At 50.1% G+C, this 24,647-nt stretch overlaps 1 protein-coding gene and 2 gene segments (V, D, J or C); 1 reads left to right on the forward strand and 2 right to left on the reverse strand.

Annotated features, from left to right (window-relative positions):
* Nucleotides 1-18,164, reverse strand: part of LOC132087327 (T-cell receptor beta-2 chain C region-like) — a 64,034-nt gene extending 45,870 nt beyond the window's left edge. The window contains 2 exon segments of the C gene segment in view: nt 13,430-13,727; nt 18,122-18,164. Of these exon segments, the coding sequence occupies nt 13,430-13,727; nt 18,122-18,164 (341 nt within the window).
* LOC132087328 (trypsin-like) lies at nt 8,919-11,911 on the forward strand. Its single transcript, XM_059493388.1, has 5 exons — nt 8,919-8,958; nt 9,661-9,829; nt 10,432-10,685; nt 11,294-11,430; nt 11,762-11,911. The coding sequence occupies exons 1-5, from the start codon at nt 8,919-8,921 to the stop codon at nt 11,909-11,911; spliced, it is 750 nt and encodes a 249-aa protein (XP_059349371.1).
* Nucleotides 18,165-19,315: 1,151 nt separating the features above from the next.
* LOC132087577 (T cell receptor alpha variable 5-like) lies at nt 19,316-20,194 on the reverse strand. The segment is given in 2 exon segments: nt 19,316-19,617; nt 20,046-20,194. Coding segments are annotated over 2 exon segments (345 nt in total).
* Between the last annotated feature and the right edge of the window lie 4,453 nt (nt 20,195-24,647).

A 24,647-nucleotide genomic window follows, 5' to 3' on the forward strand; every position in this document is an offset into this window, starting at 1 on the left:
CTGTAGTTTTAGGGGATTTGAGGCATCTCAGGCCAGTCCCTTTCAGTAGTCTACACTAGTACAGGAAGGTCCTCCAGGGCCAATTCTTTGCCGACAATTTTTAGAGGAATCCTTCCTCCTCAGGCTTGTCATCCCTTGCCCAGTCAGACCCATGTTGCTCCTTTCTTTACAGCTCTCACCCCCAAACAGTCCAGTCAAATTCTATTTCCAATGGAAGTAGCTTGTCTGCTTATTTGGTGAAAGTTTCTTTTCCTCATCCGTTCTATTTCACCATGCCAGCCTTGCTGGCCGCCATCCCTAAACTTCTTCCCAAGGTTTTCAGACCATCTGACTTTCCACATCACCACCTTTACGCTTTTCCCAGTCCTTCCTTGTGTTCTTTTTTGTCTGTCCTAAACTCTCCATCCCATATTTTTATAGCAAAGAGTCAGCTTGTAGGTTTAGAGATGTTAAAATTGCCCAGTTTGTATAGGCTTGGGGTACATAGACCCTCCAGGGAAGGTTCTTCAGCTCTCTTGCAGATCATGTGCTGCATGAGATGGATTAAATAAATATTGTATTTGCAGGGAGCCCCGATGAAGGCAGGAATGATGCATCTGACTCCATGTTCTCAGAAGGCTAATTTATTACTTTATTATATAATATTATATTATATTAAAAAATACTATACTACACTATACTAAAGAATACAGAAAAGATACTTACTCAATGCTAAAAAGATAAAAATGAAAACTCATTACTCTTTCCCAACACAGTTTGTTTCCCAACTGGCCAATGAGTCAAAACAACTCACACCAGAATCCAATCAGGCAATCACCTCTGGGTAAACAATCTCCAAACATATTCCACACATGAGCACAACACAGGAGAAGCAAATGAGATAAGAATAGTTTTCCTTTTCTCTGAGGCCTCTCGGCTTCCCAGGAGACAAATCCTGGGCAAAGGAATTTTTCAGGGAATGTGAAGGCCACAAATAAATACTTTCAAATTTGATGTCCCCCTCTGCTATGTCCTTTCAAGGCCCTTCCTTCCTGGTCCAGCCATTTGCTGAAGATTACTGGGACACAGTCTGTTTCCAGCCTCAAAGGCTGAGGCTTTATATCCACATCTGGCTCAATGTGGGACCCCTTTTCTTAGGATTTTCCTACCCTTCTTCCTAGTACCATGCTATTTTCTTATTTTTTATTCCCTCAGTGCCTCTGGCCACAGTCATCCAGAATTCCTTCCTAGTTCCTGACCCCAGGCACTTTGAAAGAAGTTATAACTTTCCTTTTTCACCCCCCAAAACTTAACAAAAAACAAAATGGCTGCAAGACAGTGAAGAAATCAGAGAGGACATGAAGGCTCTGCAGAATTGGACACTGTTGGACACTGGATGTTATAACAAAATGTAAGAAACCCCATGTGAAATATTTTTTGACAGTACTAGAACAGTGTTCTCGAAAAATTCTTCAATATACACCCCTATCAGAGAAGTATTTTTAAACACATACACCCAGTATATGTACATTTAGTAGCTGATAATTAGATATGTGTAACACTAAAGTTCTAATGCTTCCCCCTCACACCTCAGTGCATCATCTTGCACCCCACTTTGAAGACTTCTGCACAGGAACATCATAAGCCAGCAGCCTGTCACTGAATATGGATTTCAGATGCAAAGTCTAGAAGATGCACAGCCCTTCACCAAACTCTCCCCTGATCCCCAGCAACTGAGGAGTTGATGTTCCAAGTCGTAGGGGTGCCTGTCCAGGAACACTACTTCACTGGCAGAAGATACATGGGAAGAGAGGAGCAATTGCTCCTCCACCACAAAGCTCTTTGAGATCATGGAGTCACAGAATATTCTGAGGTGGAAGGGACCCACAAGGATCAATTCCAGCTCATAAGTGAATGGCTCATACAGGGATCAAACCCATGACTGAGATGTAAAATGACTAAGCTCAGAAACTTCATGTTTTATGCTCATGGGAAGCTTTACCTCCGTCAGCCCATAGTCTCAACAGGTTTCTCTTTCCCAGGATCTTGCATCAGCCTGGACAAATATATTTGCTTTATCTGAGTCCTGTGATGACACAGCTGACCAAAATACTTGAACTAGGAACATGGAGTTCCAGAAAAACAGCTGCCATTGCTTGTCCATTGATAATATCTAACACAGCTACCATTCAGTCACCATCCCTCCCCCTTCTTGTGCCCCCAAGACCCACCAGCTTTCTACTGCAGCATTACTACATGAAATGAGAAACTTCTTTGCAGCAATGGATGTACACCCTTGAGTGTATTCTTTGAAGGAGACTATAAAAAACCTTTCAATGGGTCTGTGAGGTGTTCAGCACCACTGAGAAGAAGGAGTTATTTGTGTTTCAGACAGGGATTTCTTCTAAGAGAGAAAGAGAGAAAGGGAGGAAGGGAGGAAGGGAGGAAGGGAGGAAGGAAGTGGCGGAAGGAAGTGGCGGAAGGAAGTGGCGGAAGGAAGTGGCGGAAGGAAGTGGCGGAAGGAAGTGGCGGAAGGAAGGAAGGAAGTGGCGGAAGTGGCGGAAGGAAGGAAGTGGCGGAAGGAAGGAAGTGGCGGAAGGAAGGAAGTGGCGGAAGGAAGGAAGTGGCGGAAGGAAGTGGCGGAAGGAAGTGGCGGAAGGAAGGAAGGAAGTGGCGGAAGGAAGGAAGTGGCGGAAGGAAGTGGCGGAAGGAAGTGGCGGAAGGAAGTGGCGGAAGGAAGTGGCGGAAGGAAGTGGCGGAAGGAAGTGGCGGAAGGAAGTGGCGGAAGGAAGTGGCGGAAGGAAGGAAGGAAGGAAGGAAGGAAGGAAGGAAGGAAGGAAGGAAGGAAGGAAGGAAGGAAGGAAGGAAGGAAGGAAGGAAGGAAGGAAGGAAGGAAGGAAGGAAGGAAGGAAGGAAGGAAGGAAGGAAGGAAGGAAGGAAGGAAGTGGTGGAAGGAAGTGGCGGAAGGAAGTGGCGGAAGGAAGTGGCGGAAGGAAGGGAGGAAGGGAGGAAGGGAGGAAGGGAGGAAGGAAGGAAGGAAGGAAGGAAGGAAGTGGCGGAAGGAAGTGGCGGAAGGAAGTGGCGGAAGGAAGTGGCGGAAGGAAGTGGCGGAAGGAAGGAAGGAAGGAAGGAAGTGGCGGAAGGAAGTGGCGGAAGGAAGTGGCGGAAGGAAGGAAGGAAGTGGCGGAAGGAAGGAAGGAAGGAAGGAAGGAAGGAAGGAAGGAAGGAAGGAAGGAAGGAAGGAAGTGGTGGAAGGAAGTGGCGGAAGGAAGGAAGGAAGGAAGGAAGGAAGGAAGGAAGGAAGGAAGGAAGGAAGGAAGGAAGGAAGGAAGGAAGGAAGGAAGGAAGGAAGGAAGGAAGGAAGGAAGGAAGGAAGGAAGGAAGGAAGGAAGGAAGGAAGGAAGGAAGGAAGGAAGGAAGGAAGGAAGGAAGGAAGGAAGGAAGGAAGGAAGGAAGGAAGGAAGGAAGGAAGGAAGGAAGGAAGGAAGTGGTGGAAGGAAGTGGCGGAAGGAAGTGGCGGAAGGAAGTGGCGGAAGGAAGGGAGGAAGGGAGGAAGGGAGGAAGGGAGGAAGGAAGGAAGGAAGGAAGGAAGGAAGTGGCGGAAGGAAGTGGCGGAAGGAAGTGGCGGAAGGAAGTGGCGGAAGGAAGTGGCGGAAGGAAGGAAGGAAGGAAGGAAGTGGTGGAAGGAAGTGGCGGAAGGAAGTGGCGGAAGGAAGGAAGGAAGTGGCGGAAGGAAGGAAGGAAGGAAGGAAGGAAGGAAGGAAGGAAGGAAGGAAGGAAGGAAGGAAGGAAGGAAGGAAGGAAGTGGTGGAAGGAAGTGGCGGAAGGAAGTGGCGGAAGGAAGTGGCGGAAGGAAGGGAGGAAGGGAGGAAGGGAGGAAGGGAGGAAGGAAGGAAGGAAGGAAGGAAGGAAGGAAGTGGCGGAAGGAAGTGGCGGAAGGAAGTGGCGGAAGGAAGTGGCGGAAGGAAGTGGCGGAAGGAAGGAAGGAAGGAAGGAAGTGGCGGAAGGAAGTGGCGGAAGGAAGTGGCGGAAGGAAGGAAGGAAGTGGCGGAAGGAAGTGGCGGAAGGAAGGAAGGAAGGAAGGAAGGAAGGAAGGAAGGAAGGAAGGAAGGAAGGAAGGAAGGAAGGAAGGAAGTGGCGGAAGGAAGGAAGGAAGGAAGGAAGGAAGGAAGGAAGGAAGGAAGGAAGGAAGGAAGGAAGGAAGGAAGGAAGGAAGGAAGGAAGGAAGGAAGGAAGGAAGGAAGGAAGGAAGGAAGGAAGGAAGGAAGGAAGGAAGGAAGGAAGGAAGGAAGGAAGGAAGGAAGGAAGGAAGGAAGGAAGGAAGGAAGTGGCGGAAGGAAGGAAGTGGCGGAAGGAAGTGGCGGAAGGAAGGAAGTGGCGGAAGGAAGGAAGTGGCGGAAGGAAGGAAGTGGCGGAAGGAAGTGGCGGAAGGAAGGAAGTGGCGGAAGGAAGTGGCGGAAGGAAGTGGCGGAAGGAAGTGGCGGAAGGAAGTGGCGGAAGGAAGTGGCGGAAGGAAGTGGCGGAAGGAAGGAAGGAAGTGGCGGAAGGAAGGAAGGAAGTGGCGGAAGGAAGGAAGTGGCGGAAGGAAGGAAGTGGCGGAAGGAAGGAAGGAAGGAAGGAAGGAAGTGGCGGAAGGAAGGAAGGAAGGAAGGAAGGAAGGAAGGAAGGAAGGAAGGAAGGAAGGAAGGAAGGAAGGAAGGAAGGAAGGAAGGAAGGAAGGAAGGAAGGAAGGAAGGAAGGAAGGAAGGAAGGAAGGAAGGAAGGAAGGAAGTGGCGGAAGGAAGTGGCGGAAGGAAGTGGCGGAAGGAAGTGGCGGAAGGAAGGAAGGAAGTGGCGGAAGGAAGGAAGTGGCGGAAGGAAGGAAGTGGCGGAAGGAAGGAAGTGGCGGAAGGAAGGAAGTGGCGGAAGGAAGGAAGTGGCGGAAGGAAGTGGCGGAAGGAAGGAAGGAAGGAAGTGGCGGAAGGAAGTGGCGGAAGGAAGTGGCGGAAGGAAGTGGCGGAAGGAAGGAAGGAAGGAAGGAAGGAAGGAAGGAAGGAAGGAAGGAAGGAAGGAAGGAAGGAAGGAAGGAAGGAAGGAAGGAAGGAAGGAAGTGGCGGAAGGAAGGAAGTGGCGGAAGGAAGTGGCGGAAGGAAGTGGCGGAAGGAAGTGGCGGAAGGAAGGAAGTGGCGGAAGGAAGGAAGTGGCGGAAGGAAGTGGCGGAAGGAAGTGGCGGAAGGAAGTGGCGGAAGGAAGGAAGGAAGGAAGGAAGGAAGGAAGGAAGGAAGTGGCGGAAGGAAGTGGCGGAAGGAAGGAAGGAAGTGGCGGAAGGAAGTGGCGGAAGGAAGGAAGGAAGTGGCGGAAGGAAGTGGCGGAAGGAAGTGGCGGAAGGAAGTGGCGGAAGGAAGTGGCGGAAGGAAGTGGCGGAAGGAAGTGGCGGAAGGAAGTGGCGGAAGGAAGGAAGGAAGTGGCGGAAGGAAGGAAGTGGCGGAAGGAAGGAAGTGGCGGAAGGAAGTGGCGGAAGGAAGTGGCGGAAGGAAGTGGCGGAAGGAAGTGGCGGAAGGAAGTGGCGGAAGGAAGTGGCGGAAGGAAGGAAGGAAGTGGCGGAAGGAAGGAAGGAAGTGGCGGAAGGAAGGAAGGAAGTGGCGGAAGGAAGGAAGGAAGTGGCGGAAGGAAGGAAGGAAGGAAGTGGCGGAAGGAAGGAAGTGGCGGAAGGAAGGAAGTGGCGGAAGGAAGTGGCGGAAGGAAGTGGCGGAAGGAAGTGGCGGAAGGAAGTGGCGGAAGGAAGTGGCGGAAGGAAGTGGCGGAAGGAAGTGGCGGAAGGAAGTGGCGGAAGGAAGGAAGGAAGGAAGGAAGGAAGGAAGTGGCGGAAGGAAGGAAGGAAGTGGCGGAAGGAAGGAAGGAAGGAAGGAAGGAAGGAAGGAAGGAAGGAAGGAAGGAAGGAAGGAAGGAAGGAAGGAAGGAAGGAAGGAAGGAAGGAAGGAAGGAAGGAAGGAAGGAAGGAAGGAAGGAAGGAAGGAAGGAAGGAAGGAAGGAAGGAAGGAAGGAAGGAAGGAAGGAAGGAAGGAAGGAAGGAAGGAAGGAAGGAAGGAAGGAAGGTCATCAGAGGGTGTTCTGATTTCAGCTGTAATTCAAAGGGGTTTGTTCATCCTCCACAGTTCTCATGGAAAGACCTGAAAGGCTGCTCTGAGACTGCTTGCTGGATGACCTCTGAATCCTGTGTGAGAAATGCCATTTGCCTTCCTTAGACATCAGTTTGCCCCATGAGCAGAACATCATGGAGTTCTGGGCTTTATGGGAGCCTCTAGAAGGGGCGTCAGAGAGGCTGTTAGGAGAATGAGAGGGGCTTGGGTGAGGTATGTTCACTAGATACCTGCCATCAAAGACTTAGAAACACAAAAGCCACAGGAGCTATGATCCAGACCTTTGGCTGTGAGCTTTAGCAGTAGCCTAGGAACAGGTCAGGAGTCTCCTCTTGCTGATTTAAGCAAGTAGCTTATGGAACCAGAGAGATCATGTTCTGTTGTAGTTCAAAATTATTTTATTGATTCCTTGTTAAGTGGTTTGTTCTGTTGTACCCCCATGCTCTCCCTGAGTTGGTTTACCCCTGGGTTCTACCCTCCCTCAAAGCTGTCCCTCATACCATGCCCCACCTATTGTTCCAGCTCTTTCCCTGCCTGTCAAGGCAACCCAGCCCCTTTTGTTCCTGAACATTCTCTGCCACCATAACCTGCAGCCAATCCCTGACTGCAACACCATTTTGGAATTCCCCTACTTCTGGAAGCCCCATTGGCCCACGTGACCCATCCTCTTCACCCTCCTACTCCAATTGGCCCCAGACACTTGCTGTAATCCCCTCATTCCTCCCCTGAGGATTCCCTGTTAGTTAGTTGTTTGTATCCACCCCCTGAGTTGTATCTGTATAAAAGCCCTCGCACTGGCATTGTGAGAGCTCTTTGTGTCGGGTTTCTTTACTCGCAATAAACTCTTTGTTGTACAACCTCAAGACAGACAGCCTCCTCCTTTCTCTTCTGCCCGGTCCCTGTCATGGCTTGTGTCTGGCACCGTAGAGCAAGTGGATCTAAAGGTTCTGCCTCTGGTAAATCCCTATCATGAGGCAGTTCCCCACTCCTGGCATGGTGCCAGAATTATCAGAGCTAGCCCGGGCTCTGGTAGCCATGGCAATGTTCTTATGGGGGATTATCAGCCAGCCCTATATGATGGACTTCTTCATGCTGTTAAGAATAATTTGTATGTTAAAGATGAGATAGGATTAAATAAGTAACAGAGAAAAACAGTAAAAAGTACTAAGGTAAAGGCAGGTATGGGCAAGCTTTCTGATTCAAATGCTCATTTGCTAATTCCCGTAAAATTTGTGTGGATATTAAACCAAATAAAAAACCCCAAGAAAGGAAGAAAAGTTGTAGCCTAAGTGTTATCTTACAGGACATGAAAGCTATAGATCAGGAAAAATACTGTTCTAAAACATGGGTCTGCTTCTATGCTAATGACACGTTTCAGACAAAGAAAACAGAAATCCACAGATCAAATGAAACCCTAGAGTAAACTGGAAATTTTTCTTGCTCCATTTAGTTATGATGAGATTGGATAGCTTCGGTAGTTTTTGACCCTCTTACTCCTTAGAACTCCTTTTCCTTTCCCGCAGGAAGCTTCTAATCCTTCTTTCTTTCACAGGATACAACATGCTTGTAAGAAAGCTGTGCAGTAATACCAGTTTAAAAGCCAACAGAATTCATGCACCACCTTGGAGGAGGCCCAGGCCTTGGACTTGTACTTCAACATGAAGGAAAATTTCCCTCTGGATGGTGATACTGTGTGTAGCAGTACTCCAGGGTCTACAAAAGTTGAATCAAGAAATGGAAAGGAAGAGTATTCTTATTTAGTGTCTCAAACTATTCCAGCATTTCCAAACATATGGCTTCTTTTTAATGTCTCTGGAGAGAATCCTGTGTCTTTCAGGAGCTAACATGATGAAGTTGGCAGCTGCTTGGAGAATGAACATGATTATTCAGCAAAATATTAAGCTTTAGTAAGCTTTGCATCATGACAGAAATCCCCACTCCGGCAGAGAGGGATTTCAGAAGATCTCAATATTTTTGTTTGCAGCACTATTGTACATCTACATCACACTCATTAACATCAGAATTGTACTGAAATTCTTATGTGGCAAAAATGAGTCTGTAGAACATTCCAAAGATGAATAAAAGCATGGTTCAGTACACAGGCAGACATTTTAATAAAGGTTAGGAGAGAGAAATTAGAAAAGGGAGATGCTGAGCATTCCCACATTTGACCTATTTGACTTGGGAAACGAGGAGGGGCACAGGATTGTTTTTCTATCCTCCCTTTTGAAATTACAATGGAGGAATTTGATTTAGGAAAACACTGTATTGCATATGATACAAACAGACATTATTAATGAAAAGAAATTTGCTAAAATAAATTCAACAAAGTTAAACACTGGGTTTGCTGGAGTTTTTTGCTTTTTTTCCCAAATAAATGCAATGTATCTTTGTGTCTACTATCTAAACTATGCAACTTTGGGTAAAACCATGCATTTTTAAGAAAGATACCATCAGCACAGAGGAATTTGAAAGAGGTTTGAGAGTTGTTATTCCTGTTGTACAGGTGCTGTGTATAAGAATGAGACAGATAAACAACTACATGTCTTCCAAAGCCAAAAGGTATTTTTAGATTGAAGGCTACCTTACGGAATAATTAGAATAGCTCTCTATCTTAGCAGAGGTTTATGATTAACGTGTATGACATTTGTACATTCTACCAATGCCTGTTAATTCCCACACTTGGATCTTCAAATTTTCCACTGTGTACTTTTTGTCTGGAGAAAACCTTGGACTAGAGATAAGACCATCACCAAAAACGTATTTCTAGCAGCTCCCACGTCCAGTCAGCCAGTCTGGGTTTGAGGTCGAATCGAGACCATGAAGTGCCTGCTGCTTCTCGCCTTTATTGGGGTGGCTGGTGAGTACATATTTCTATTTCTGCCATTTAATAGGAAGCTGATTTTCTAAATGAAAACTACAAGGTAGCCTGTTGTGGGAAAGCCAAGTCAGTTTTGACTTGCACAAGTCAGAGCCCTGCAGGTTCCATCTTCTGTCTGTTCATAATGCCTTGTGCCACAAGCTGGAGAATGAACACCTTCATAGGGTTTCCTGACCCAGCTATGGAGATGTGGCCACAGCTTCAGAAAAAGGCTGCCTCCTCCTTTGGGACTAAGGAGTGCACAGGGAATAGCTCTGGACCGAGAAGTCCTAAAGGAACTGCAAAATTTAAGACCCTCGGTGGGTGCTCCAAGAAGATATCACTGCACAGTAGTTTTTACTTTTTCCCTCAGTCAACCCTTGACTGTGTCAGTAGATGGGGTTCAGGGAAAGACACACCCGTGATCTGATCCAACCAGAACATTTCTGTGTCCCTATGCTCCTTCAGGGAGTAGCCAGCAGGGTTTTACTTGCAGATACGTGAGGCACCCGTGTAAGTCTGATCCCCTTCTTTGAGGGTGCAGCAAATGCATGTGCCTTAGACCTGCCCACCAGCACTGCCCTGAGTGTCCATAGAAGGGGAGCCTACAAGTGAGGGGCTTCAGACAGGCAGTCACAGGGCAGATTACAGGCCACATTACCTTAGGCCAGCTGTTGACACATGGCACTTCTTGTCCCCCAGTTGCCTTCCCCACCTTTGCTGAAGACGATGATGACAAGATTGTGGGAGGCTACACCTGCGCACAGAACTCTGTGCCCTATCAGGTGTCCCTGAATTCTGGATATCACTTCTGTGGAGGTTCCCTCATCAGCAACCAGTGGGTCGTGTCAGCTGCTCACTGCTACAAATCGTGAGTGAAAAAATTACATCCTTCTAGAACCTACTTCTGTCTTCCAGTTCACTTCTAGCAGGCATTCTGAGCTATGAGATAGAAATATGTAAGTGCCTCCATTCTCACCAGAGACAGCCAAGGGATGGGTGGATCATTCAGGAAGCCAGGCCGAGGCATCCTGAGGGGTTTTCCACTTCTGCAAACGTTCCTGTGAATGCAGAGCATTTTCTGATATAACAATGAGATAATCAAGCAGAGAGGTCTGGGCTTTGATTTCCTATCAATTACATGAATCTTGCTAAAGCATTCTTCCTGGAGAACAGGAAGAGAATCAAGGTCCGGCTGGAGCTGTTTGCCTTGTCCCAGAATATTTGTATCTAGTGCTGCTCTGTATTCAACTGCTGCCAGGTATTTACAGACCTGCAGAAATTCACCACCCATGCATAGAGTGGGTTAAAATCTCAGTGTGGATTCCCAGGGCTCCCTGCAGGACAAGAAAGATGCTCTGCCCCAGAAGGCTTCTGTGGCAGTGGTGTTGGAGCAAGTGCACTCAGTGACAGGGAGGTTTCTCTCAACCTGCCCCTGGCAGTAAAGGACATGCTGCGCCTTCTGTTTTCCAGTCGCATCCAAGTGCAGCTCGGGAAACACAACCTGGGGCTCACTGAATCCACACAGCAGTTTATCAACTCTGCTAAAGTCATCCGCCACTCTGGCTACAGCTCCTACACCCTGGACAACGACATCATGCTCATCAAGCTGGCCACCCCAGCCACGCTCAGCAAAGCTATCCAGACCATTCCTCTGCCTACCAGCTGCGTGGCCGCCGGCACCACCTGCCTGATCTCCGGCTGGGGCAACACTCTCAGCAGTGGCTGTGAGTACTCTGGGGGAGCCTACAGACCCTTGGGGGCCCAGGACAGTCTCTAGGACCTGGCCATTAACCCCCAACAGGACAGGCTAAAACACAGGGAAGTGCTGTGGGACAGCTTTTTGGAGTGATGCGTCAGTGTAGGAACTGCACAGTTAATGTCAACAGAGTTGTCAGTTCTCTGAGAATAAGGGTGAAGTCTGGGACTCTGGAACTTGAATTCCTACCAGAGATCTCTGTTCTCTCACACCCATTGTCAGAGATGTGCATGGCCAGTGGTGTCTATTCCATTGAACCTGCACCAGAGGAGAAGATGGTTTTCCTGAGGCTCAGGTTTCTTCCAGTGCATGTATCACAAGAGTGGCCCCACCTTTGCCAACTGATGAACTTCCAGGTACCAGAAAAGTTAAGGTGGCTGCAGTGTAGAATGGTGGGCCCATGGGTAGAATTTGTTCCATCTCTACAGAAGGGACCCATGCTGTGCTTACTGTGGACAGGAAGCAGGATGGCTGCTAGAACAGGGTGTCCAGCATTTGCTTTTCTGCTAAGATCTTCCCCGAGCTCTGAAAAGGACTCAGCAATACCAGCAATCATCTCTCCCTATTTCTTTGCAGCTAACTACCCAGACGAGCTGCAGTGCCTGAAGGCTCCCGTCCTCACCGACAAGCAGTGCTCTGATGCCTACCCTGGGCAAATTACCAAGAACATGATGTGTGTCGGATACCTGGAGGGAGGAAAAGACTCCTGCCAGGTAACTCATCTGCCTCTCCTCACCCAGTCATTTCTCTCCCACCTTTTCCTAGCTGAAGAGGCCTCCACATTACAGAGTCAGCTATACTCACTGCACTGGTAAATCTGAGTTTTTCAATGACAGCAGAGGCTTCAGGCACACATATCCTGAAGGTTTGCCAAGTACCACATACAGCAAAAGCAGGCAGCTGACTCATCCTTAGCTGTGGTGCCCTTGAAGCTCAAGTCAGGCATGGTAGCAACAGGTGGAGAGTGTGAATCTCTCAGGGATCTCTGGCTCATTGCTCAGGCTGATGCCATTTGCTGAATGTCCATACCCTTTGTGTGCACAGGGAGATTCCGGTGGTCCAGTGGTCTGCAATGGACAGCTCCAGGGCATTGTCTCCTGGGGTTATGGATGTGCCCAGCGTGGCCTTCCCGGAGTTTACACCAAGGTTTGCAACTACGTCTCCTGGATCCAGTCCACCATTGCCTCCAACTGAGATGCTTGTTTGGCGTGACCTGTATTTTCTCCTCATCATTTCTGTTCTTTTGGGTCTGGACAAGCAAAAATTATGAGAAATTAATAAAAACTTTCAGGCACCCTTACTTTGTGCATGGTTGTGCTGGAAACTTCCAAAGGCTCTTATATGGAGCACAGTGGCAGTGAACACCAGTCAGGAGAAAATACATATTATTTGTAGTGCCTGTCAATTGACAGGGTCTTGGAACACCTTGCAGACTCATCATCAGGATTCTTTCAGTCAGTTACATGCTCTTGTTTCTGAAGCAGAATATAATTTCTGTTCTTTTTGAGCAGGAAAATTGTTAGCCAATATTTCAACAGTTCTTGAAGTGATTCTGAAATTCATCCTCTTTCTCTTGGAACACTACCAGCTCCCGTATGGCATCATTTCTTTGGGCCTGCTTATATCACCGCCTGAGGAATGGAAGAGGGATGAGGATGTTGAGGGTCAGGAGATCAGGAGAGGGCAGGGCATTGCAGTAGAGTATTTGGATCTGCCATGTTGAACAGTTGGTCCTTGCCAGGAGGCTGATTGGGACATCATGATTTGTGCTTGCAGAGTCCCAGAACCAGGCTGTGGCGTACCAAATCTCAAGATGAAAAGGTCAGGAGAGAGGAAGGAGGGAAGTGAGGAAGGAAGGCAGAAAAACTGCAGGAAGACAGGATTTAGAGCTGGGAGGGAAGCAGGAACAGGAGCCATAAAGGGAGGAAGGTAACGAAAAGAGCAGGAGAGAAGGAAGGAAGATAAAAGGGCAAAAGTCCATTTAAGAATGAACACTAAAAGGAAGACAGGAAATGAAAGTAGCAGGAGGGCAGGAAGGAAAGCTCAGGGAGTGTTGGTAGCCATGAGTATCTGCCGCTGCCTGGGACTCTGCCTACAGTCCTGGGATACTGTGGAGATTGGATCACATCATAAACATTGCAGTGCTCAGGCCACGGGCTAGTGATGTAACATGGGGTCCCAGCTGCACAGCTGTGTGCCCTTCCCTTTCAGACCAGTAGGACCAACCATTAGAGGGCCAAGTATTTAGAGATTCTGGAGTAGGAATGGGCTGTATGAACTATTCCACATCACGGTTGTCAAACCATGTTGACATACCAGACAGATTTAAAGGAGAGATGGATGGGGAATGGAATAGGAAATAGGAAAAGAATAGGTGTAACCGAACAGAAAGGAAAGGACAGGGACACGGAGAGACGCAGAAGGAAGAAAGTGAGAAGCAGTCTGAGAGTGGCAAAGAAATGAGTGGAGGCAGTGAGGACAAGAAGAAAACAGAGTCAGAAGGTGATTCAGAGATGGGAAAGAGATGAAAAGCAGATATAGACCATGCTAAAGACAGACAGATGGCCAACAGACACAGAGTGTCTTTTCAGAACAGCTGGAGGCCAACTAAGAAAGCGGGGCTATGTCAAACACAGGGCTCAGTGTGTGCTGGTGGCAGATCCCTGTTTGCCTGGAAAGGTTTGTGCTGTGCTGCACCAGCCTTTGACTCACTGTGGATCTTGTTCAGCACAGAAATATGTGCCTGTGTCATTGAGTAGGGCATGCTGTATCTGCACAGCTAAATGGTTGTTCCTGGTCCCATTACTCTGGAAGCGATTTTGGAATTCCTTCTCAATATCTGCTTTGCTGCCTTCCACTGAATACACAACCAGCTGCATTCTGGCATCCTTCTCCATGGGTAACTTGTACCAGTACATGGTCTTCACTATGTTGCCCTGCCCAGAACATTGCAGAGTGATGGTGTCTCCCAGCCGGACAACTGTATCTGGTGATTGCTGAAGGGCCCAGCCTGGAGAGACAGGAGATGAAAGGTGGGGAGTGAAATGCATTGAAGAGGATAAAAATACACATCCTTGAAGAATGCCATGGGATGGAATGGCACCAGGATATCAGAAAGCAATGGGACAGTGCCCAGCTTCTCTGAAAAGAACACATAGGTTCCAAAAGCTACAAATAAACCAACTTCAAATGCAACAATAAATCTGTTTCAAGAAATAATGATTTTGGTACACTCAAGTGAAGTATTAAAATCGGGCAGGAAAAAAAACACATTGAATCTCGCAGAGTTTCCTGATTCAATAGCTGGTGGAAAGGCTCACCTGGTTCATTGCCCAACCCTGCCCTGGAAATCTTGTGAAGGGGCAGGGCCAGCAACTGGAAGCAGAGCTGAGGATGCAGCAGCAGCTCCAGTGCAGCTGATCAGGACACAGGGAATGCCCACTTACCCACAGGGAGCAGCATGGCCACAAGGAACCGGTGGAAATCCATGGAGAAAGGCCCCCTCCTTCCAGGCACCTGCCCCTGGTGCCAGCACAGACGCAGAGGTGTGCAAAGAGGAGAGGTGCAGAGCAAGAGATGCGTCTCTCTGTGGGTGGGCAGGGGAGGCAGTGGCAGTGTGAAATGTCACCAAGGCTCTTGGCTGCCCAGGAACGGTGGGCAATGACACCTGCAGGCAGTCATGAGCTGCCTGTGCTCTGCTCCTCTGGCTTCCTGCTGTGTGCGAGCGTGGCTGGGCAAGAGTAGGGGGGACTTCAGTAGGTGCCAGAGTTCAGAGCTACCACGGAGCAGGATGGGGCTGTGGGGCAGCCTGAGTGTGTGCGCAGGAATGCACAAAGTGGCAGAAATTGATGGGAAGACAAGGAGATCTCAGGAATGCATGTTTGTGTGCCTGTGTCTTGCTGTTTGTCTCCTCCCTAGCCTCCCTCACACTCACAGATTGCCAGCCCTGCCAGCTGCAATGGGGAATCTCTGCTTCTCCCAGTCAGGCCCGACGTGTTGTCCAGGTATGGGAGAAGCTGCTGACCTGCAGAGCTGGTGTCTGTTGGAGCCTGGCAGAGAATAGTTCTGTAGCTGTTCTTCTCTAACTCCCGAGGGGGATGTCATGGAGAGAACAGGCTGCCTTTGCTTCTGCACTGGGATTATCCTTTGAGACACATTTCATCTCAGAGAGATTTCTGAGAAGTGTGTGCCCCACAGGATATGCTGATACACCCTGACCTTCTCCGTGCCAGAGAAGAACAGATATAATCCTTGTCTCTTTATTGCAGCAGTCTGCAAAAGAGCAGCAGGACACAAATGGACAAATCTGGAGAAAACCATGTCCTCTGCTCTCTGTGTCCACCCAGCCTTGTTCCCCTGCCCAAGGCAGTGGGAAATCCCTGTAGGCAGGAAGGGACACTCGTAGTTTGTGTGCCCCGAGTTCGGGCATAGAGCTCTGGCAGCGCCTCTGCCCATCTGTGCTGGGCTGTGTGCACAGCAGGGTGAGGCTGGCCCATACAGGACATGGAGTGATGCCAGTGCCCAGTGCTCTGAAGGGCTTTGCAGTGAAGATGTTCCCCTGTGTCCTGTCAGCAGAGGAGAGCAGCAATGGCTGCAGCTCCTCCCAAATCCTCTGCTGCAGCTCTGAGTGTGTCCCATTGCATTCATTTCCCCAGGCTGCCTAGAGAAGATTCTGGGAAGACCCCAGATTCCTCTACAGAAGTTGCAGAAAAAAGCAATTGGGCTGCTTTGTAGGAACCCCAAATCCTGCCACTACCACCTGCATCAGCAGCAGCAGCAGCAGCAGCACTCCAGCAGAGAGGAGGCTGTGCCTGATGTGTCCATGCCAAGGGTCTCCAGTTCCCTGGGGTTAGCAGAGGGCAGGGCGGTGCATGGGGAGCCTTGCAGAAGACACAGGATTTGAGGAGTCAGTGATGTTGAACAGGCATGGCTGCTGTGTGGGGTCCTGTGTTTAGGTCCTGGGAAGCTTGGACATTAGCATGGGAATGTGCAGGGTGGGAAGCACCTGGAGTGCCCTGAGCAGGCCTGTGCTGTGCATGGGTCTGTGTCATGCAGGACAGAATCATGGGATGGGCCAGCCAAGAAGGGACCTCGGGGGTCACTGCCCCAACCTCCCTGCTCCAGCAGATTCATCCCAGAGCACATGGCACACAACTGTCTCCAGATGGTTCTGGGATATCTCCAGAGAATGAGGCTCCACAACACCTTTGGGCAATCTGCTGCATTGCAGAGTCTTCAAATGTGCAGTGTTCTTATCGCAAATTCAGGTGGAACTACCAGTGCATAATTTTCTGCCTTTGGCCTCTTCTCCTCATGCTTGGCATCACAGTGAAGAACCTGGATCCAGCTCTAGGAACCCTTCCTACAAATACTTGTAGACATTGATGAGGTGGCCATCTAGTTGTTTCTTCTCAAGGCTGAACATGCCCAGCTCCCTCAGGCTTTGTTCTCCAATGAGATGCCCCACTCTACTAAACACCTTTCATCTCCTGTTCTGGACTTTCTCCAGGAGCTCCATGTCTCTTTGGCACCAAAGATCCCAGAACAGGACATAGTACTGCAGATGTGCCTCACCAGGGCTGAGTGCAGCCTCACCTCCTTCCCCCTGCTGGCAATGCTCATCTTAATGCATCCCAGGACAACACTGACTTCATCGCCACCAGGACAAACTCCTGACTCACAGAGATCTTCTTGTCCAGCAGGAACGCCAGGTCCATATCTAAAGAGCTGTTCACCATCAGATCAGCCCCCAGCCTGTGCTGGTTCATAAGGTATTTACCACACACATAAAATCCTGCATTTGTTTTTCCTGAATTCCAAAATATCCCCCTCTGCCCATCCCTCCAAGCTGTCAAGGCCCATCTGAAGGGCTGCAGGCCTTCTCAGCTATCAGAAACTCCACCTAACTTGGTGTTATCAGGGAACTTGATAAGGACACTGTCTACCCTTCATCTGAGTCCCTGATGTATAGAACACTGTAACCTGTGAGAAATTCCTGTTATCTGCTCAGCTTGCTAATGTAACTTGTAATCTTTATCCTACCTTTGCTGAAGATAAACTGTATGTGGATCGAGGGCTGGAAGGCAGGTGGATTCTGCCCCAGACACCACTCTACATGAAGGACTTAGGGATCCACTGAACACTTCACCAGATCAAGCACGGGCTTGTGCTCTGCTGTTCCTATTCCTTGGCCACAGAACAACCACAGACAAGGTGCTGGAAGAGAGGAGCATGTGGGCAGCTGCCACACGGTGCTGGCTACTGCCACACCTGCCAAGCCTTGCCTTCATGCACAGGTGCAGCAAGAACTTCCCACACAAACACTCCTTCCGTTTCACAGTGAGAAGTGTGAGCAGGGTTGACTGGAGATAAGTAAGACAAAGACAGTGGAGTTCAGATTGAAGACAGAAAGAAGAAGCTAGGGAAAGGAAGGGAAGGGAGACAAAAAGAGAAGAAGAAGGGCTGACAGAAGCAAGTGTAGCGCAAATAAGACTTAAATGCAGAGGGAGGCCTGGAGTAGCAAGGAGAGAAGGCTGGAGAAATAAACTGTCAGCATCTGAGAAGAGGAGGAAGGCAAGGCCAGGAAGCAGAGCAGCAAATGAGAAGTGATCACCCTGCCTCATGCAGCAGCCACAAGTGGAAAGCAGGTCCTGTTTGTGCAGGGACAGGTTTGTGCTCAGCACCCTCAGCAGTCTCACCACTGTGATCACTCTCAGCACAGTAGTATGTGCCAGAGTCATTGAGAAAGGCATGTTCTATTGAGAGGGTGATACTGTCTCCTTTTATCTTGGTGCTCTTGAAATGGCTCTCAAAACCCTTCTCCACCACTGCATTGGCACCTTCAACTGCATAAACCAACTGGGTCAGACTGGAATTCTTCTCTGAAGGCAGCAGGTACCAGTACATGACTGAGCTGGAGGATTTCTTGTTGGCACATTCCAGATTCACGGATTCGCCTTCTTTGATCACCATGTCTGGAGACTGTTCCAGGGCTAATGCTGGAAAGAAAAGGAAGGAGCAGTGAGGAAGAGGAAAAACTGGGAAAAATTTTGACTAGGTACTGTGAGTTGGTAGGGAAAGGGTGAGAAGGGATTGGGCAGCCAAGGGATCTGCATGGCACAGCTCTTCAGATCAGCAGGTGAATTTCCAATCTCTCCTCAATAGGCAAGGTGCAATCCTGGGCTGTTTGTATCCAAAACCAGGAACCATCTACGGGCTGCACAAAGAATGACAAATAGATGGCCATTGCAGAAGATTCAGGCATTCCCAGTGCCCCCACATTCCCTGCTGATCCTCCATGCAGAAAGCTCTGCAGGATGCAGCAGTGCCAGGAAGTGGCTGCACAGCTGGGAGGGCAGCAGCGGGATGAGTGGAGGTGCTCAGGGCTGGGTTGAGTTCACTTACCCAGAGGGGCCAGCATGGCCACCAAGAAACAGCAGGGAACCATGGCGGGAGAGCCCCTGCCCTGTCAGCAAGCTGCCTCTTGGAGCTGCCCAAAGGTTTGTGCAGAGGGAGCAGTGAGTGAGGGTGAGACATCTCGGGGTGGGGCTGGCCAAGAAATGACAGGAGGCATTGGCTGGCTGGGAACCCTGGGCAATGACACAAACTGTGTGTCAGCACAAACTCTGTTTCTGCAGCATAGCAGGAACCCTGTAGAGATGCAGCAGGTGGAAGGGGCAGGCTGGGCATGGGTGGCTGTGGAGGGAAGGATGGGATTGGAAGGACAGAACTGTGCTGGGCTTGCAGGTGAGTGTGAGTGTGTGCAAGGCAGAGGAGTGATGGCTGCTCCCCTCCTGCCTCTGAAGTCCTTGGGAGATGGAGGAATGAGGGATAAAGGCTACACAGAGGTGCCTGGAATTTTCTTATGCACTCTCCCTGTCTTCCCCAGTCATGGCTGGTTCAGTCCCTGCCTGGACACTCCATGTCCCAGCCAGCTGTGTGACAGCTCTTCTTCTCTATGAGCCCTGTGAGCACAGCAAATGCCACCTGTGAGAGGGAGGCAGGAGCCTGAAAGACACCACAGCAGCCCAAGCACTCAGAGCTGTGAGGGCTCTCATGGGCGCTGCAGGGAGAGCGGCAGGAGAGGAAGGTGAACACCTGTGGGGAGCTGAGGCACAGTGAGCCTTGTCTTTCCAGGTGGTGGAGAGGGAAAGTGCTGTGTGAACTATTCCACATCCTGCTTCCCAGGCCTTGAATTGGTGTAACTGATTGTAAGGAAGGTGAGATGGAGGAGGAAGGGAATAGGAAAGAGGAAGGGACTAGGTATGAGAGGACAGAGAGGAAAATTCAGGGGGACAGACAGAATGACGTGAAAGAGCAAAGACAGAAACAATCTGAATGGGAGATAATGGAGGTCAGACTGTGAGGACAAGAAGAATTGAGAGTGAGAAAGTGATTCAGAGATGGGCAAGAATAGAAGAGCAAAGAAATACAGATGGACAGATAGATGGACAGACAGATAGCCAAACCAATTTTTCCCTGATGAGCTGGAGGGCTAGTAAGAAAATGGAGCTCTGTCAAACACAGGGCTCAGTGTGTGCTGGTGGCAGATCCCTGTTTGCCTGGAAAGGTTTATGCTGTGCTGCACCAGCCTTTGACTCACTGTGGATCTTGTTCAGCACAGAAGTATGTGCCTGTGTCATTGAGTAGGGCATGCTGTATCTGCACAGCTAAATGGTTGTTCCTGGTCCCATTACTCTGGAAGCGATTTTGGAATTCCTTCTCAATATCTGCTTTGCTGCCTTCCACTGAATACACAACCAGCTGCATTCTGGCAGCCTTCTCCATGGGTAACTTGTACCAGTACATGTTTACAAAAGTTTTCGCTGATGCAGAACATTGCAGAGTGACGGTGTCTCCCACCCGGACAACTGTATCTGGTGATTGCTGAAGGGCCCAGCCTGGAGAGACAGGAGATGAAAGGTGGGGAGTGAAATGCATTGAAGAGGACAGAAACACAAATGCTTGAAACATGAGTCTAATGACATTAGGATATCAGAAAGTTATTGGACTGTCATCTGCTTCTCTAAAACATGATACATAGAATGAAAATCCCGAAAAAAATCAGCTTCAAATGCAACAGTGAATCTGTTTCGAGAAATAATGATTTTGGAACATTCAAGGGAAGTATTAAAAGGGGACAGGAAAAAAAACTTTTAATCTCGCAGAGTTTCCTGATTCAATAGCAGGTGGAAAGGCTCACCTGGTTCATTGCCCACCCCTGCCCTGGAAATCTTGTGAAGGGGCAGGGCCAGCAACTGGAAGCAGAGCTGAGGATGCAGCAGCAGCTCCAGTGCAGCTGATCAGGACACAGGGAATGCCCACTTACCCACAGGGAGCAGCATGGCCACAAGGAACCGGTGGAAATCCATGGAGAAAGGCCCCCTCCTTCCAGGCACCTGCCCCTGGTGCCAGCACAGACGCAGAGGTGTGCAAAGAGGAGAGGTGCAGAGCAAGAGATGCGTCTCTCTGTGGGTGGGCAGGGGAGGCAGCGGCAGTGTGAAATGTCACCAAGGCTCTTGGCTGCCCAGGAACGGTGGGCAATGACACCTGCAGGCAGTCATGAGCTGATTGTGCTCTGCTCCTCTGGCTTCCTGCTGTGTGCGAGCGTGGCTGGGCAAGAGTAGGGGGGACTTCAGTAGGTGCCAGAGTTCAGAGCTACCACGGAGCAGGATGGGGCTGTGGGGCAGCCTGAGTGTGTGCGCAGGAATGCACAAAGTGGCAGAAATTGATGGGAAGACAAGGAGATCTCAGGAATGCATGTTTGTGTGCCTGTGTCTTGCTGTTTGTCTCCTCCCTAGCCTCCCTCACACTCACAGATTGCCAGCCCTGCAAGCTGCAATGGGGAATCTCTGCTTCTCCCAGTCAGGCCCGACGTGTTGTCCAGGTATGGGAGAAGCTGCTGACCTGCAGAGCTGGTGTCTGTTGGAGCCTGGCAGAGAAGAGTTCTGTAGCTGTTCTTCTCTAACTCCCGAGGGGGATGTCAAGGGGAGAACAGGCTGCCTTTGCTTCTGCACTGGGATTATCCTTTGAGACACTCTTCATCTCAGAGAGATTTCTGAGGAGAAGTGTGTGCCCCACAGGATGTGCTGATACACCCTGACCTTCTCCGTGCCAGAGAAGAACAGATATAATCCTTGTCTCTTTATTGCAGCAGTCTGCAAAAGAGCAGCAGGACACAAATGGACAAATCTGGAGAAAACCATGTCCTCTGCTCTCTGTGTCCACCCAGCCTTGCTCACCTGCCCAAGGCAGTGGGAAATCCCTGTAGGCAGGAAGGGACACTCGTAGTTTGTGTGCCCTGAGTTTGGGCACAGAGCTCTGGCAGCGCCTCTGCCCATCTGTGCTGGGCTGTGTGCACGGCAGGGTGAGGCTGGCCCATACAGGACATGGAGTGATGCCAGTGCCCAGGGCTCTGAAGGGCTTTGCAGTGAAGATGTTCCCCTGTGTCCTGTCAGCAGAGGAGAGCAGCAATGGCTGCAGCTCCTCCCAAATCTTCTGCTGCAGCTCTGAGTGTGTCCCATTGCATTCATTTCCCCAGGCTGCCTAGAGAAGATTCAGGGAAGACCCCAGATTCCTCTACAGAAGTTGTAGAAAGAAGCAAAGTGATTGGGCTGCTTTGTAGGAAGCCCAAATCTTGACACCTGCAGCAGCAGCAGCAGCAGCAGCACTCCAGCAGAGAGGAGGCTGTGCCTGATGTGTCCATGCCAAGGGTCTCCAGTTCCCTGGGGTGAGCAGAGGGCAGGGCGGTGCATGGGGAGCCTTGCAGAAGACACAGGATTTGAGGAGTCAGTGATGTTGAACAGGCATGGCTGCTGTGTGGGGTCCTGTGTTTAGGTCCTGGGAAGCTTGGATGTTAGCATGGGAATGTGCAGGGTGGGAAGCACCTGGAGTGCCCTGAGCAGGCCTGTGCTGTGCACGGGTGTGTGTTATGCAGGACAGAATCATGGGATGAGCCAGCTGGGAAGGGACCTCAGGGAGTCACTGCTCCAATGTCTCTGCTCAAGCAGAGTCATCCCAGAGCACAGGGCACACAACTGTCTCCACATGCTTCTGGAATATATCCACAGAGAATGAGGGTCCACAACCTCTTTGGCCTATCTGCTTCTTTGCACCATTTTCTCCAGGGTAATGCTCTTAACACAGACTCAGGTGGAACTTCCTGTCCATCATTTTGTGCCTCTTGTCCTAGTGCTTGGCATCGCAGTGAAGGACCTGGATCCACCTCTAGGAACCCTTCCTACAAATACTTGTAGACATTGATGACGTGGCCACTTAGTTGTTTCTTCTCAGGACAGAACAGGCCCAGCTCCCTCAGCCTTTGTTCTCTGAAGAGATGCTCCACTCTACGAATCACCTTTCATCTCCTTTCCTGGACAATCTCCAGGAGCTCTTTTGCATCAAGGAACCCAGAATGGGAAGATGATAAGTGGATCTTCAATTCCCTCCCACTGCTGGCAATGCTCTTCCTAATGCATCCCAGGACACCACTGGCTTCGTGGCCACCAGGACAAATTGCTGTCTCATGGAGAGATTCTTGTCCAGCAGGACCCCAGGTCCTTCTCTGAAGAGCTGCTTCCCAGACGCTCAGTGCTTCCATATGCTGCTGCATGCAGCAATTCCTCCCCAGGGACAGAAGCCTGCATTTGCTTTTGCTGAATTTGAGAATGTTCCTCTCTGCCCACCCCTCCAAGCTGTCAAGGCCCATCTGAAGGGCTGCACAGCCTTCTCAGCTATCAGAAACTCCACCTAACTTGCTGTTATCAGGGAACTTGATAAGGACACTCTCTACCCTTTATCTAAGTCACTGATATATAGAACACTGTAACCTATGGGAAATTTCTGTTATCTGCTCAGTTTGCTAATGTAACCCGTAATTTTTACCCTACATTTGCTGAAGATAAACTGTATTGTGTGGATGAAGGGCTGGAAGGCAGGTGGATCCTGCCCCAGACACCACTCTACATGAAGGACTTAGGGATCCACTGAACACTTCACCAGATCAAGCACGGGCTTGTGCTCTGCTGTTCCTATTCCTTGGCCACAGAACAACCACAGACAAGGTGCTGGAAGAGAGGAGCATGTGGGCAGCTGCCACACGGTGCTGGCTACTGCCACACCTGCCAGGCCTTGCCTTCATGCACAGGTGCAGCAAGAACTTCCCACACAAACACTCCTTCCGTTTCACAGTGAGAAGTGTGAGCAGGGTTGACTGGAGATAAGTAAGACAAAGACAGTGGAGTGCAGATTGAAGACAGAAAGAAGAAGCTAGGGAAAGGAAGGGAAGGGAGACAAAAAGAGAAGAAGAAGGGCTGACAGAAGCAAGTGTAGCGCAAATAAGACTTAAATGCAGAGGGAGGCCTGGAGTAGCAAGGAGAGAAGGCTGGAGAAATAAACTGTCAGCATCTGAGAAGAGGAGGAAGGCAAGGCCAGGAAGCAGAGCAGCAAATGAGAAGTGATCACCCTGCCTCATGCAGCAGCCACAAGTGGAAAGCAGGTCCTGTTTGTTCAGGGACAAGTTTGTGCTCAGCTCCCTCAGCAGTCTCACCACTGTGATCACTCTCAGCACAGTAGTATGTGCCAGAGTCATTGAGAAAGGCATGTTCTATTGAGAGGGTGATACTGTCTCCTTTTATCTTGGTGCTCTTGAAATGGCTCTCAAAACCCTTCTCCACCACTGCATTGGCACCTTCAACTGCATAAACCAACTGGGTCAGACTGGAATTCTTCTCTGAAGGCAGCAGGTACCAGTACATGACTGAGCTGGAGGATTTCTTGTTGGCACATTCCAGATTCACGGATTCGCCTTCTTTGATCACCATGTCTGGAGACTGTTCCAGGGCTAATGCTGGAAAGAAAAGGAAGGAGCAGTGAGGAAGAGGAAAAACTGGGAAAAATTTTGACTAGGTACTGTGAGTTGGTAGGGAAAGGGTGAGAAGGGATTGGGCAGCCAAGGGATCTGCATGGCACAGCTCTTCAGATCAGCAGGTGAATTTCCAATCTCTCCTCAATAGGCAAGGTGCAATCCTGGGCTGTTTGTATCCAAAACCAGGAACCATCTACGGGCTGCACAAAGAATGACAAATAGATGGCCATTGCAGAAGATTCAGGCATTCCCAGTGCCCCCACATTCCCTGCTGATCCTCCATGCAGAAAGCTCTGCAGGATGCAGCAGTGCCAGGAAGTGGCTGCACAGCTGGGAGGGCAGCAGCGGGATGAGTGGAGGTGCTCAGGGCTGGGTTGAGTTCACTTACCCAGAGGGGCCAGCATGGCCACCAAGAAACAGCAGGGAACCATGGCGGGAGAGCCCCTGCCCTGTCAGCAAGCTGCCTCTTGGAGCTGCCCAAAGGTTTGTGCAGAGGGAGCAGTGAGTGAGGGTGAGACATCTCGGGGTGGGGCTGGCCAAGAAATGACAGGAGGCATTGGCTGGCTGGGAACCCTGGGCAATGACACAAACTGTGTGTCAGCACAAACTCTGTTTCTGCAGCATAGCAGGAACCCTGCAGAGATGCAGCAGGTGGAAGGGGCAGGCTGGGCATGGGTGGCTGTGGAGGGAAGGATGGGATTGGAAGGACAGAACTGTGCTGGGCTTGCAGGTGAGTGTGAGTGTGTGCAAGGCAGAGGAGTGATGGCTGCTCCCCTCCTGCCTCTGAAGTCCTTGGGAGATGGAGGAATGAGGGATAAAGGCTACACAGAGGTGCCTGGAATTTTCTTATGCACTCTCCCTGTCTTCCCCAGTCATGGCTGGTTCAGTCCCTGCCTGGACACTCCATGTCCCAGCCAGCTGTGTGACAGCTCTTCTTCTCTATGAGCCCTGTGAGCACAGCAAATGCCACCTGTGAGAGGGAGGCAGGAGCCTGAAAGACACCACAGCAGCCCAAGCACTCAGAGCTGTGAGGGCTCTCATGGGCGCTGCAGGGAGAGCGGCAGG

Source organism: Ammospiza nelsoni, chromosome 2, assembly GCF_027579445.1.
Source record: "Ammospiza nelsoni isolate bAmmNel1 chromosome 2, bAmmNel1.pri, whole genome shotgun sequence".
Taxonomy (NCBI): domain Eukaryota; kingdom Metazoa; phylum Chordata; class Aves; order Passeriformes; family Passerellidae; genus Ammospiza; species Ammospiza nelsoni.

What these genes read in the sequence shown, in the direction of transcription:
- LOC132087328 (XM_059493388.1), top strand. Translation starts at nt 8,919, where the DNA reads ATGAAGTGCCTGCTGCTTCTCGCCTTTATTGGGGTGGCTG. An exon ending in CGCCTTTATTGGGGTGGCTG is followed by an intron (nt 8,959 to 9,660) that starts GTGAGTACATAT and finishes CTTGTCCCCCAG; the next exon opens with TTGCCTTCCCCACCTTTGCT. An exon ending in CAACACTCTCAGCAGTGGCT is followed by an intron (nt 10,686 to 11,293) that starts GTGAGTACTCTG and finishes ATTTCTTTGCAG; the next exon opens with CTAACTACCCAGACGAGCTG.